Here is a 14,514-nt window from a genome sequence, read left to right as displayed (position 1 = left end):
ACAACAAAGTAACACAATAACTTAAAAGAAACATCTTATTGTATATTCATTATTGATTGTATCACTGCATTCAAGAAAACTGCCTTTTGAATGTATTTTTGTTTAAAGTACCTACGTAGATACTTATGTAAATCCATCTTCCTGTTTACGTTTGTTGGTAGGTACTTGGGTATTTTCAGTTACAATAAAGAAAAGCATGGCGTGTTGTATATTCTATGAGTTATGTTATTAAAGAGTTAGGTATTATGACCGTTATGTTTAAATAAACTGCCTGCACCCCTTCCTACCATTTTGTTGTTCAACCACAGGTAATCCTTGCCTACCATTGGTAAAACCAAGTATTTTTTTCTTATAGGTACTTAAAGTGGGTGTTTTTTTTTAAATCATCATCATCAAATCAGCCAATCTACTTACACACTTCACCTTCACGTAGAAATTTATATCTTTCACTCTGTCTGGGGTGTAGATACCTGCACCTTCAAACTACCATCCTAACTTGGACCATTTCCCACCACGCTGAACCACTGGTGGGTTCACATATTATCTAGATGTAGGTACTAAATCTAGATAAGTACCTAGGTTTCCTCACAATGTTTTCTTTCACCTTAAGTAAAATATATGACGTTGTATGCATAGAACAACGCGGGCTCGGGTGTACCCTCGTACCGTACCATTCATACTCAATGCGTTGTATGATTGACATTTATGGACCCTTTCGATTAAGACCTATAGTAACAATAAACGTCTATTTTTCTCTTCAACTTAACATTTAGGTATATACAGGGTGTTGCAAAAAGGGTATACTAAGCCGAAACCTACATGTGCAGCATGGTATATCTAAGCCTGAAACTGAAATCAGAATTTCATAAATCGCGAAAAAAACAATTCATTCTCCATAGTAAAAAGTCACGTGACCAACTAAGTTTCTATAAAAAATAAATATATTTTTCGCGAAATTTGAAATTCTAATTTCAGTTTCGGGCTTAGATATACCATGCTGCACATGTAGGTTTCAGCTTAGTATACCCTTTTTGCAACACCCTGTATAGCGTTAGCAGGTTTGATTCATGGATCATCCAGGCCGCACTCGACGAAGTACGATCCGTAAGTACCTACCTATTATATTCTTTGAATTTCACTAAGATATAAAAATTAAGTCAACGTAGGTATGTACCTATGTACCTACTTATACGTATAAGAATTCCCCTTCATGCATCGCATCACCATGAACCTTGGGCGTGGGACACCCTTTAATTACAAAATCAACCTTTTATTTTCAGTAGGTACAAATAATTAATACCTCTATTCTGTTCATGGCTGTATGTTGGCTGCGCTTTTGTCGTGTTTCGTGTGACCAAGTTTTTTTATAGAGTAAGCAAAATTTCAAGTAAATCTTAACCTAAAAAAATCAAATAATTGTTAAAATACTAACATAAAATTATTATAACTAACTTAAATATCTAATTTAACTATGTGTTATTGTAGTTTGTATAACTTAGGGCATTCATGCTCTGTATGTATGTTTAAATCTGAAAGGTACGTACAAAATTAAAATATTTGCTTAAAATTTACCAAATGTACTGAATTAAACCTTAATTTAACATAGGTGTCCTAGGTGATTGGAATACCGAACTTTTATCGTTTAATTAAACCATGACGACCGAATGGCGTAGTGGTTAGTGACCCTGACTACTGAGCCGATGGTCCCGGGTTCGATTCCCGGCTGGGGCAGATATTTGTTTAAACACAGATATTTGTTCTCGGGTCTTGGATGTGCCCGTTAAATGGCAATAGGCCCGCCCCCTATTACATTGGGACTAACATAACACTCTGGCGAAAAGTGGGTGCAGTAATGCACCTCTGCCTACCCCGCAAGGGAGTACATTAGTACAAGGCGTGAGTGCGTGTTTTTTTTTTTTTTTTAATTAAACCATCGCCGAATTGCTCGGATTCGATTACCGGCCGGGCAGATATTATGTAGGTTTAAACACAGTTATTTTTTCTAGAGTCTGTCGTTCTCTGTTGTGCAGAAGGTAGCTCTGCTATGCTATGCTATAAGGCCGCCTACTGTTAATAATTATTCCTAGTTTATAAGTATTTTTTGTATGTTTTACTATTTGTGGTGACCAAGGCGGTATCGGAGTGGTGGCCAAGGGAGAGACGGCGATCAGTCGGTAGCCCTCCGGCCCGTTGGTCTAATGACATTAGGAGAGTAACTGGACCAAACTGGATGGGATGGGACTTGGCATAACATGGCGGAGGCCTGCAGTGGATTGACATATAGGCTGATGATGATGATGATGAATAAAGTCAGTTCTATTCTAATCTCCTCCCGTGTCCAGATGCACGGCGATCGGCGCGTGCGCATGCGTGGCGACGCTGCTACTGCTGGCGCTGCTGGCGCTGGTCAGCGTGTCGGTGGGGCTCGGCTTCAACTACTGCTACGTGGACTTCATCGCTCAGGACCCTTGTGAGCAATGTCCTTAACAGACTGGGTAGAGGACACGGCTAGATATAGGCCTCTCAAAAGGAGCGCCAAAATTTACTGTTTAAGTGAAAAATGCATCGGTCATCGGCTCTTCGACAGATGTAACCGGTACCCACGTCGATTTTACATGATATGGCGATTTAGGTAGAGCCTACTGGAGTCACAGTCAAACCTGCACACGTTCCTAAACCATAAAACTTCGCAAAACCTTCATTTCAACAGGCATCCCATTATTCGTAGCATGGCGATCAAAGTCAGTTCTTCACGATTTTTTTCCTTCACCGTAAGAGTACGTGTACGTAAGCACATAGTGTAACCGTACATAGTTAAATTCTTTATTTTTAAAGAATATATTGGTACATGGGAGGATTCAAACCCGCGGCCTCACGAACGAGAGCCAAGACCTTTTCCATTACCACCACGACTCATACCCACCAATTCTCCATCCCACAGCTACAACCACCCAGTCAGCGCATTCCAAAGAGCTCTCCCGTCTGCTCAAGCAAGCATGGAAGACGCTATTCAACGTGGACGCGCGACGGGTCTCCCGACACTCCGTGGCTGGGGAGAGAGGCACGGCTGTGTTCCTGCAGCTACTGAGGCTGTATAGGGCTGCTGGGTATAAGTACCAGCTGGCGGTTAGAGTAGCGTAGGCGGGTATTAGGTGCCTCTATTTAGTTAGAATGGCCTCTCACTGCTGAAGTAGAAGTGTGGTCGTCTGTAGCTTTGTCAAACTTTGTTCTAGTGTGGAAGTGGTGTGGTGTGATGAAATCAGAGTGAACTACGTCAGTCGGTGACTAGACAAATAATTATAAAAATTGCAAACGTTACTAACACTTAGGTCTATGCTAAGACTTATGGTATAAATAAAACTGTGGTAATCTATTTAAATTGTCTTTCTCTTTTAAAAAATGGTTATTATTAGGTAGGTAGGACATTAGGTACTCGTTTTTAATTAAGTAGGTCTATGTAGGGATCTTCTTTACTAAGTTTATCTCCCAAGTAACCTATACTTATTCCCAATGGCAAAATGTCGGTGAAAATGGCACGAAATAAAAACACTGATGGTATGTTTGTAACTTATGTACTTAAATAAGTCTAGAAATAAATAGATTTATTCTTAACATCGAGTTAACATTATTAATTAATAATAGGTACAATATGGCGGCGAGGTCATTCACCCCGGCAGTGGTGCTTCTTGGTAGAAATCTGGTTCATCATCCAATTTCTCCGGGTGTGCCCCATCCAGCTGAAAATACAATATATAGGTTAAAGTACAGATATAACTATACTGGAACAGTGGAATAATGTTGCACTCAGTTCCACCCTTGCCCAGGCGAAAGACCCTCTAGAAAGAAACTGCTGCATAGTGAGCAAGCTCCAAATCTATTCTGTATTCTAGCATGATTTATAGGGACAGAAACATAGAACACTGACACTCTTCCATAATAGGTCACTGCAGGGCTAGGGAAAAGTATAGCCATAGACAAAAGAACACCGACTTACCGCTCTAAGCTGCAAGGGCGTGAAGAGTGGGGTCAAGGCGCGTCGCAGCGGCACGGTCAGCAGCAGACACAGCGGCAGCGCCAGCCCGATGCTCGACCACTTGACCGCACACAGGCCGATGAGGACGAGGATCTGGACGGCGGTGTAGAGGTGCATGCGGAGAGTGGGCACCCGACGGACGTAGACCACCTGCGGAGGAAATAAGGGAAAATAGGTAAAAGTGTTTATAAATCCTTCGGTCTCCTATCTAAGCAAAACTAAGGTTACTAAAAGTCTACCGCCAACAGCTATTATCACTGGAAAACATTTTGCTGGGATACTGACGATTCTCTAGAGACAGGTTGATGCCAGTAAAAGTAAAACCAACGCAATGATATCAATAATAAATACCTAGTACTCTAGACTGTACATAATATATCAGCCCAAAATTCAAACCAAAAGCTCCATGCATCATTAGCTATCCGGAGCGAACGTGGTAGCAGAATCTCCTTACATACAAACCCTATAATCAAAAGAACAACCAAATTACCGGCGGATGGTGCTTCGGCGGCTTCAACATCAGTATAGTCCGCTCCCACAGCTGGATCCCGGCGAGCGCGGAGATGCCCATGTACAGGAAGACTCCGAACAGCACCGACAGAGGCACCAGCCGCAGCACCCCGCCCGCCAGAGCAGACAGGCCTACGAGGAGAGACACCACCAGACCCGTCACGCGTTGCTCTGGAATAGGTACAGATGGAGAGGTTGAGTGGAATTCAAGTTTTCATAGGTATTTTTATGCTAATAGAGCGCTCATTCAGTTAACCTTAGGTGTTGTAGAGAAAGTGATAGTTAGGTAGTGCGATAAGGTCTCATTGAAGAGAGAACACCACTCAGTCATGCTTTGCTCTGGAATACAGGTTTAACGAAAATAGGGTTGCGAGGGTCTTCTCTTTGAAGATAGAATTCGGTGTTTAGAGGAAATACAGTGACTTTAGTAGGAGGTTCTATTAAATAAAAACGTTTTACGAAAATGCTGGACTGACCTGGACACCACAATAAATTCCTTTGGAAAGGGAAAAGTAAGATGGGAACTGCTATGGGTACCTAAAACTTATAACATGCTCTACGAAGAGTCCCACTCACCAGCGACATAAATAACATGGGGCTTATCACCAGGCGCATGCGTGGTGGACATGGCTGTGAGCGCGGCCACATGGCTCACGGATCGCACGGTGGCCACGCACTGCCACGGCGCGCCGAACACGCCGCACACGCAGTTGATCACCGATAGGACCACGATGTCCAGGTGGAGGCCGCCGCTCTTCTGGAGACGCCGCTCGGGTTTTGATACGATTAGTCTGGAAGTGGAGTGGATTGTGAGTCTGTTAGCTGATTGGACGGGTTCATGTGAATGTCCACGTATCCGAAGTTTAATCGTTTTTTGGTTCGTGATCAGTTAACAATAGAACATCACTAATATGGGACAGGTGATGTTCACTCATAAAGCTCCACTCTGTATTATACAAGTATCCTATAACTATGCATATGATAGGAATCATGAATAATATTGACCTCTCCCAAAACTACAGTCATGTTATAATAATAATAATAACGACGGGTTCATGGTTCAGTCATGTTGAATGGTAGTAAGGTAAGGAGTTGAATAGAGAGCAGTAGGTTAGATAGATTAGAAAAGAATTCGTGGATGTGTGTCATTAGGTATCCATGTACGCAAACCGAGTATGATACGTGTATAAAGAAAGTGAATGAGATAACAGAGACAATGCTGTAACACCGCTGGCCGAGCGCCATCATTCATTAATTATTGGCGACATGCCTAATTCTACGCGGAACAGTCAATAAGCACTGTTGTGTCGGTAAATATTAAAATAAAACAATACGTTTATGAGTTTTTCTGAACTATTTCTCTCTCAAGGTAGTACTAATGAGTTTTACCTTGAGGACGGTGATTTTGAATTCACTCGGGAATCAATGGATAACGAATAGAATTTTCACTATTGAATGGAGTGAAATATCATCCTATGGCGGTTTATCTTTTTACCACTCTTATTTTTAGTTTTTTACGGTTTACAACCAATAATATCGTATTTTGTACAGAACTTCTTGTAGCGTGCCGATGATAAACATTAGAGCTGGTAGCTGGTCTACCACTTCTCACCGTGGTGAAAGGATTAGCCAGTAACATCAGTTATCATTCTCTGATCGCCTATAGGCTCCGCCGGACACACCTAACTATCACCTGATTCGTTACTAATGCAATCTTCTTTCGTGCAAGAAGGACTTACTCAGCAATATGTGTCTCCAAGAACACGACGATATAAATCATCATGGCGGGCAGTAGCATGGCGGCCGCCGCCCAGAGCGGGACGCTGTTGAACTCCTCACTCATGGGCACCAGCCAGGGTCTTGGAGCCGTGGGGCTCAGGCCCGAGGGTACCCGGAGCAGGGCCGTGTAGACTGGCACCTGGACTGAGGCAGCCACGCAGATCACGATGGCTATCGGCACTCCAAAGTCGCCTAATGCTCGGCGCGCCTGTGGAGAAGAGAAAGATTTTGTTTCAATGTCAGTGGTAACGGCCGCGTTCTAGTGGCTGACATAGTTAGCTATCTACTGTCTGATCTATGTGTCGCAGGCATTTTTTAAGATCTCGCCGTTTACATACGGCGTCGGCAGTTTACAAACGCTCGCTGTTTTATAATATGCCGAAGGCAAAATGTAAATTGCCGTGTCATTTTATAATATGCCAAAACATTTCATTGACAATCCATACGCCGTTTACATAATGCCGCGGCAAATTGAAGAATTTAGTTCTGGTTCTTACCACGCGCGGCGCTGTTGATCACGACAACAAAAATGGCGTCAAGTAGTGGTTCTGTGATTCAATAAATACTCAAAACAGTGCAAATATTACAAGTGGGTAAGCATTTTCACCAAATAATTGTGACTTTAAAGTCATTTATTACAGTTCAGGAGCAGTAAAAAGGCCGTAGACAAACTACAAAGTTTTTGAGGTTATCCCGCACCTAAAAACTACTACGTTATCCATAGATCCCGGTGTACGGAGCACACACATGCAGGATATTAATTTAGAGCTTCATAAATTGTTTAGGGTTTAGCGTTTTCCTAAGTTTAATGCATTCGAGCATTTGTGTGTTTGTTTATGTCTGGAAATGTATTATTATTGTTTGATTGTTCTGTCTAAATGAATACGTTTTTTACTAAAATGTATATTTTTATTAAATATTTAAACATATGCAGTAACTGCTTACATACCTACCTACTTTAGAAAATAAAAGTAAAAAATCTTACTTGAAATCCTGAAATAAAGTCAGATTTTTCCACTAGTTCAAAGTTCAAACTGTGTTTTATCATGGTCACCCTAAAACTACAATTAACATCGAAATCAGAACGATTGAACGAGTTACCAATATGCCTTCGGCAAATTACAAAACAGCGAGCGTTTGTAAACTGACGACGCCGTATGTAAACGGCGAGATCTTACAAATTGCCTGCGACATAATTATATAAGTTTATGAGTATGGATGTTTGTTAATCTTTCACCCAAAAACTACGGGACGGAGGCAGGAAGTAGGATATCCTGCTCCTGCTTTAACACATAGGCCACTTTTTATACAGCTTCTGGTCTATCTGATGAAGAACACTCACACTGCGTCCCAGGAACTTCCCGTTGCGGAATATCCGCAGGTAGTAGGCGATGGTGAAGGTGGCGAGCGTCAGGATCGTGCTCCACAGCGCCGTGTTCGGCTGCGGGCCCACTGGGATCTCCGGAGCTGGAAACAAGGGTAAACAAATTTTAAGTTATTGTAGGGGGGTGTAGATTGGAGCAGAGTAAAACTAGTATTTGAACGCATCCTTTCGCACAGCTTAGGCGATCTTCACACTGCCCCGCATCATGCTGCATATTGCGTGTCGACGCACCTGCGCGCGTTCCTGCGGGAGTGCAGATCTGCATCATCGTGCGGGTTTTTTGCGCACTCACGCGCGTAGGTGCGTTTTGTAGATTTACGCACGGCGGCTCTCATTTATTCGCCGTTCTCTGTGGTGGTCGTGCAGTACTGAGCATCACGATAGTTTTGATAAAAATGGTTAATAGTGTGGAACTCATTCAGGACGCTGCCATTATACTAACTGTTTGGTTTTTGTACGGTCGAATTAAAAGAAATCGTGCCTATAGAAGATACTGGGTACAACCATATTTACAAACAAGATCTTTAAATGGGTCATTTGTTCAAAATTATTGGGACCTTAGAAAATATGAAGAGAAATTTTTCAACTACACGCGTATGTCAACAACATCTTTTGATTATTTGCTCAGCAAAATTCGAACAGGTATTAGTGGAAGAGATACAAATTTTCGTCTTTGTATTACGCCAGAAGAGAAGCTTTGGGTAACATTGAGGTAAGTAAATAATTTCAATTTTCTAAATACATATTAAGTTAACTATATCGATATTATTACGTCACATATTAAGTTAACTATATCGATATTGTCACGCCCATTCAAAATCACGCGCGGCACTGCGGGATTCGGTGTGCCATACCTTGCGTCTCGCCCCGCACCTACGCGCGGGGGTGCATGTTTCTCCGCGTGTATGCGCGTGATCCGCATGAACGCGCGTGGATGCATTTTCTGTGTGTTAGACTGTGCGTGTTTTCCATACAAACGGAGATACTTACAAGCAACGGTAGAACACGCATCCACGCGCTACGCTGCATCATGCGGGGCAGTGTGAGAATCGCCTTACAAAGCTAGCTCCGTTTATGTCATGGCAGCAATTTCCATACGTACCTACCATAGGTACCTACCTATTTTGTTATGGTTTTAACTGAATCGCCGATTTTATGAAACATTGCCTCATGTCAAAGAAAAATAAATAAGAAGGCATTAATAAAGAAGGGTTCACAGCTTTATGAATATGAAAATATTTATAAGTAAGTAGGTACGTAAAGTGTATTTAGGAACGTACTGCATTCATACGCAAACGATGGCAGTTATCCATATTTAGGTACTTATCGCTACGCAGTAAGCCAAAGATCTAAAGATTTATCTCACACTTTTGCATGAATATGAATGAAATCGCTTTTGCAACAACAGTAACTAAATAACGTCTTACATTATTATCTACACAGGTCGGCATTACCTATAATTAATCAACCTTTGACTTCGCATGGCATTTTGAATAAGTACATACAAAACGAAATGAAGATGTAGATTAGATGTTAGATAGATCTAATAATAACAAGATCTAAATGTGGCATCGGTGAAATGGAAAATTTTGCGCTGGCATCTGATGAAGATAACGTCGCTTTAGCCGCGAAATACAAGATAGATAATAAATAACGTAAATAACATTGAGAAGCATGTACATAGGTAATTGTGGATAAACAAGCAAAGGTGGTAGATAATACAAGGAACACCTTCCCTTATACATGCCTATATTGTTACTCAAAATTTAACAATAACATCAACATGAAGAGACTGGAAAAGTTCAACTGCTGGACTAACGGAAAATTCGTAGGTATGAGTAATTTAAACAAACCACACAACTAATGATCCTACAGTATCTAGAGGATCTGTAATATGGGTAATTAATACCATTGCTCAGCAGCGATCTTAAAGTAACACTTGAGGGGACAAATAATATGAAGCGACTCATATGTCGCCGGATAGTTTTTTTTGTTTCTTACGGTTACGAGTATGGATGCTCCCGTCGCTAGCTAGACGTCGCCAGCAGGCATGTTTGGCGACGATGTCACCAGCTGTCTTCGGGGGAGTTAGTTGATTATTATATCTATTAATTATTTATCGACGCATTGCTGATGACGACACAAATTATCAGTTATATTTACCTATAGTAGTAGTATTGGTGCCGTAGTCAGTGCCGTTTTCCGTCTGGTTGCAGAGGTGGCAGTAGGAGGGGCCGAGCGGGTGAGCGCGGTACACGTTGATGATGTTGGTGATCGGCTCCGAGATGAAGATCACGCTGATCAGCAGCGCGAATATGTCCTCCGTGAACCTGAATAGACACAGATGCTATTAGTTAACATTTAGCCCTGTTACAATACCAAATGTTTTGATTTTTTGAAGAAGAAATATATAAATACCTGGATATCAACTTGACAGCGCGGCTGCCCTCGACGGCCGCCACGGTGAGTCCGATGAGCAGCATCCACAGGCCGCAGTAGCAGCGCGCCGTGAGCAGGTCGAAGCCCTGCGAGGCGCAGAAGGCGGCCAGCGCCTCGTCCAGCAGCAGCAGCGGCCCCGTGGCGCCCGTGATCATGAGCGGCTGCCCCGCCGCCAGCGCGAACACCACGCCGCCCACCGCCGTGAACAGCAGCGTCTCCGGCACGCCGATCTGCCCGCCCGTCTTCTGCGCCAGCAGCCCGCCGAACGTCACGGCCGACGACAGCGCCGCGAAGTACATGAAGATGGCGGCGGCCAGGCACTGCCCCGTGAGCCCCTCGCGGAGGTCGCTCAGGTAGTGCGGGTAGCGGCGCCGCATGTCCCGCAGCATGGCGCCGAAGGGCCGGCCCGTGCCCTGCAGCGGGTCCTGCGGCTCGTCCGGCGGCGGCTTGGCGCCCTCCGCCTCCAGCAGCGCGGCCTTCTCCGCGTCGGCGGGCGGCGCGGCGGGCGGCGGGGGCGGCGCGGCGGCGGCGGCGGCGCGGCGGCGCTGGCGGATGCGCTCGCTCTTGGCGCGCAGCTCCTCCACAGGCAGCAGCTCCTGGCGCTCCCAGTCGCCGGGAGGCAGCACCAGCGAGTCGTCCAGGAACTCGTTGACGGCCGACAGCAGCTCGCTGCGGTCCTCGGCGCGGTACGCGATGCCGTGGAACGTGGGGTTGGACATGAGCGTGGAGATGGAGCGGCCCACCTCGTGGTAATCGAGGTCGGCGGCGGTGGGCCCCAGCAGCACGAACATGAAGCGCACGGGCACGGGCACCTCGGTGATGCCGGGCAGGTGCAGGCCGGCCGCGAGCCGCACGAAGGCGATGGTGGGCTGCTGCAGGAAGCCCACGGCGCCCACCAGCACGGTGGTGGCCTCGGCGCCGGCGGGGATGCGCCGCATGAGCCCCTCGTTGTGCGCGGGCCGCAGCGAGTCGCGCGAGCCCTGCACGGCCGCCGCCGCCGCCGCCGTGGTCGCCGCGGAGCTGCGGCGCCGCCGGTCCACCAGGCTCTGCATCGATACAAACACGACCGACATCACTCAAGTTTCCCAATAAAATATCTTTCATCCCGATTCTAGACTTATAATGAAACCTTGCCTCTTCAAAAGGACTTCAAAATAACTTATGATACTGTAACTACGTACGCAGTTGCCACCTCACTGAAAGAGCCTTTGTACATGAGATCGTGAATCTTGATTGGTATGTAAATAGGGTTTAAAATGGAAAATTTATTCCTCGAGGCTGCCATTGAATATGTTCCCGAGGAAAAAACATTTATGTAAGGAATCTATATAAGTGTAGGCAGTACTTAAGTCTTTCATAAAGTTCTGTGAAATGTTTTCAGTCGGTACTTATATTACAATGCGTAGGTTTCATGATAAGCTTGTTGTTAGCTCAGATCGTATGTAGCAAAATCATTGGCACTTTGCATGACTCGTATACATATAGCTTTTAAATAGGTCCATATAAGGCTTCCCAGTAGGCAAACAATCCTCCAATCCTCCAATTGCCTCCAACTGGACTGAGTTAGCAGCGGGCGGGCGGGGCATATCGGTTTAGTATTCATAGTTTGTTAGTTTCGCGCCCACTCTACACAATTTGTAGCGTGGGCGAACAGTTTGCCTACTGGGAACTCAGCCTAATATGAGCTAAAAAAGCGGGTTAGATGTTCTACCAAAAATGTACTAAGTAAATAACCCCCGATATTATGAAAAGGATACTTATACATATAAAATCTGATCATTCCGTAACTGTTATTTAAAGTTCTATATCTAAGGTAATTAAATAAGTAAAACATTCCACCACACATGCAGACGTTGTGTAGGAACGAATTATATATATGTACAAAAGAAGTCATGCACGAGACATCTCTATTTATACAGAAATAACTTAATTAAGTAAGTAAATATAATTCATCCAAAAGTTATCTGGTGGAGATTGCCTTAAGTAATAAGTCGAGTCTGCGTGGTTTTATGATAGCCATCTATTTCGTTAGTATGAAATAAACGTAATGGGCAGATATACATATACCTAATCACAATAATTATAGAGAAGGTAATCGGATCGGAACCGGTCCCACGGTTGATCAGCAACAAAAACAACAGCATTCTAAATACTTTTGGAGATACTATAAAACATTCAAGAACTCACATTATACTACACTGAAACTTATACCTGCACCTCTATTTTTTGTAAAGTAAGTACCTACACGATTTAAACTAATCACTCTTACCACATCTTCACTTTTCAAGTCACTATGATTGAATGCCTGTTTTCCGTGGACGTGAATGATGTTTTCATCATGAGGTTGATGATGATGACGCCTCCAAGACGCGTCCACTTGATCATCGGTGGGTAAGTACATTGATCATCACAGGGTTGAGGAGGTGGCTCATCACGACTGCTGGATGAGGGTAACATTGAGGCCTGGATATTACGTGTCGATCGATACGCTTCAATTACACGAGTATCTACAGTCGCTGACGTAATTTTTTTCAAAGTTATTTTCGCATTATTTTTAATTGTTTTATAATGTACTTATGCCTGGCTACTGGTCATTTTGTATCTTCGTTCTTTTTATTATCTATCTGCCATGGTATGTTACATTCGCACCCCTTACGGTAAAAGAGGGTCGTCTGTCTGTGTGTCTGTATCAAACCACGTTATTAAAAGCTTTAAATAGGTTTAAATTAGAGATGCCACGAATAGTGATTTGGCCGAATACCCAATACCGAATATTCGGCCGGCGCTCTCCGCCGAATACCGAATATTCCGCCACCGAATATTAGGCGGGTGATCCAGTATAATTTAAATGAGTTGTAGGTAGTTTTATTTAAAGAGTGCTTGTTTTAATTGTACGGCAGATCCATAAAAGGTTAATCAACTCGAAACAGTAGCCAAACCTTATATATTTTGTTAAAAAATACCTCTGAGAGAGTCTATTCATTCAGATGCAGGTATTGTATATTTAATGATGAAAAGTGATTTCGTCTCTTACGAACAAATACCGAAAAAAAACTTTATTCACCATAATTTGCCTTTAATTAATTTTAAATATAAAAATTTTGATATTTTATTCTTGTTTTCACAATTAATAATTAAATGTTTCAGTTAAATTGCTTTTTTTGTTCCGTTTCATAAGATATTTGCTATTTTTTTAAGTATTCGGTATTCGGCCGAATAGTAACTAGTATTCGGCCGAATACCGAATACTGAAAAAACTGGCCGAATAGGCCGAATACCGAATAGTTGCCGAATATTCGTGGCTATTTAAATTTCGAAATTTTAATTTGATATTTGAGAGAGTGTTCGTACTACTAGGGTTATTAACTTTAAACCAAGCTACAGAAGTGATCTAGACTTCATATTTTGGACATTTCACTTTCCAATAACCAAAGGTTTTTGCTAGTGACTGTACTCGTATATTTCAGTTTGTTCAGGTGTAGTTATTAATTAATCACATGATTATCTCTCATCATAAATTATTGGCAATGCCACAAGCATCATCAGATCTGTCACACTCGTGAGTAGGTACCTATTAATAATCCAGGATATTGTATCAGTTCACAATATTAATATATAATATAAATATGCTACTTAGTAAGCATATTAGTTATAATACAATCTGTCTACTAATAATTAAATTTGGTTAGTTTTGTTAGTTGAAGGCATGATGGAATGAGTCCTCTAATCAATGGCATAGATACAGCGATTTAAGACATTTAATATCTATCATTAGTATCTATCAATTTATTTATCTAATGTTAGGTTTCAACATCTATTAGGATTAAATAAAGTATCTTGTATGCTAAAGTTAATCCATATTGAAACTATATTCAGTCTACTGAAAAGTGGCAAAGTAAGTCGAAAAAGGGTGGCTCATCATACTGAACAGATTTTGGAAAATAGGTAAAATAGGTGCAATACGGTTTATTTGGAGTTTCAAAACTTTTCTTCCCGAATTACAAGAACTGACCCTTTCAGTCATCCCCGCCCTTTCGTCTTACTTTTTTAACACCCTGCATAACAAAGTCTCCATTTTACATCAGCATGCCGAACTATTCTATCCACCGCATGCTACAGAAAGCCACAAGTATCCCGCATGCTGGCTTGCCTCTGGCTGGAAGGTCCTCATCTGTGGGGCGGCGGAGGCGCGGCGTGCAGCCCGGGGCGCCAGGGACGGCGCCTCGGCCGAGGGCTCGGAGCCCCGCGCGTCGCGCCGCCCGCGCCTCTGACACAACAACTCACGTTACCTGCTGCGTACCAGAAACTCACAAAGTAACCCTTGATACCGGAGGGGCTTGTTTAAAGAGGACTGGCAATTACAAGAGTA

At 43.2% G+C, this 14,514-nt stretch overlaps 2 protein-coding genes across 3 annotated transcripts in view; one reads left to right on the top strand and one right to left on the bottom strand.

The window, feature by feature from the left end:
* Window positions 1–1,363: 1,363 nt before the first annotated feature.
* LOC105398090 lies at window positions 1,364–3,232 on the top strand. The gene is made up of 3 exons (XM_048632514.1): window positions 1,364–1,536; window positions 2,343–2,470; window positions 2,942–3,232. Exons 1-3 carry the CDS (start codon window positions 1,472–1,474, stop codon window positions 3,139–3,141), a joined length of 393 nt encoding a protein of 130 aa, XP_048488471.1. The 5' UTR covers window positions 1,364–1,471; the 3' UTR covers window positions 3,142–3,232.
* Window positions 3,233–3,556: 324 nt separating this feature from the next.
* Window positions 3,557–14,514, bottom strand: part of LOC105380184 (anion exchange protein 2) — a 34,302-nt gene continuing 23,344 nt past the window's right edge. For both annotated transcript variants that reach the window (XM_038121776.2, XM_038121777.2), the window contains 8 exons: window positions 10,125–11,191; window positions 9,870–10,036; window positions 7,665–7,789; window positions 6,283–6,530; window positions 5,120–5,334; window positions 4,524–4,714; window positions 3,995–4,183; window positions 3,557–3,737 (listed from right to left, as the gene is read on the bottom strand). In XM_038121776.2, the coding sequence (XP_037977704.2) occupies window positions 3,666–3,737; window positions 3,995–4,183; window positions 4,524–4,714; window positions 5,120–5,334; window positions 6,283–6,530; window positions 7,665–7,789; window positions 9,870–10,036; window positions 10,125–11,191 (2,274 nt within the window). In that variant the 3' untranslated portion in view covers window positions 3,557–3,665. The remainder of the gene's footprint in view (window positions 3,738–3,994; window positions 4,184–4,523; window positions 4,715–5,119; window positions 5,335–6,282; window positions 6,531–7,664; window positions 7,790–9,869; window positions 10,037–10,124; window positions 11,192–14,514) is intronic.

Source organism: Plutella xylostella, chromosome Z (assembly GCF_932276165.1).
Source record: "Plutella xylostella chromosome Z, ilPluXylo3.1, whole genome shotgun sequence".
Lineage (NCBI taxonomy): Eukaryota > Metazoa > Arthropoda > Insecta > Lepidoptera > Plutellidae > Plutella > Plutella xylostella.
Note: the sequence above shows the minus strand (reverse complement) of the source record. Positions and strands in the feature narration are given on the sequence as shown.

Coding starts and splice junctions, on each gene's coding strand:
- LOC105398090 (XM_048632514.1), top strand. CDS start 1,472: ATGTGTTATTGTAGTTTGTATAACTTAGGGCATTCATGCTCTGTATGT. Junction 1,537..2,342: donor TGTATGTTTAAATCTGAAAG/GTACGTACAAAA, acceptor TCCCGTGTCCAG/ATGCACGGCGATCGGCGCGT. Junction 2,471..2,941: donor CTTCATCGCTCAGGACCCTT/GTGAGCAATGTC, acceptor TCCATCCCACAG/CTACAACCACCCAGTCAGCG.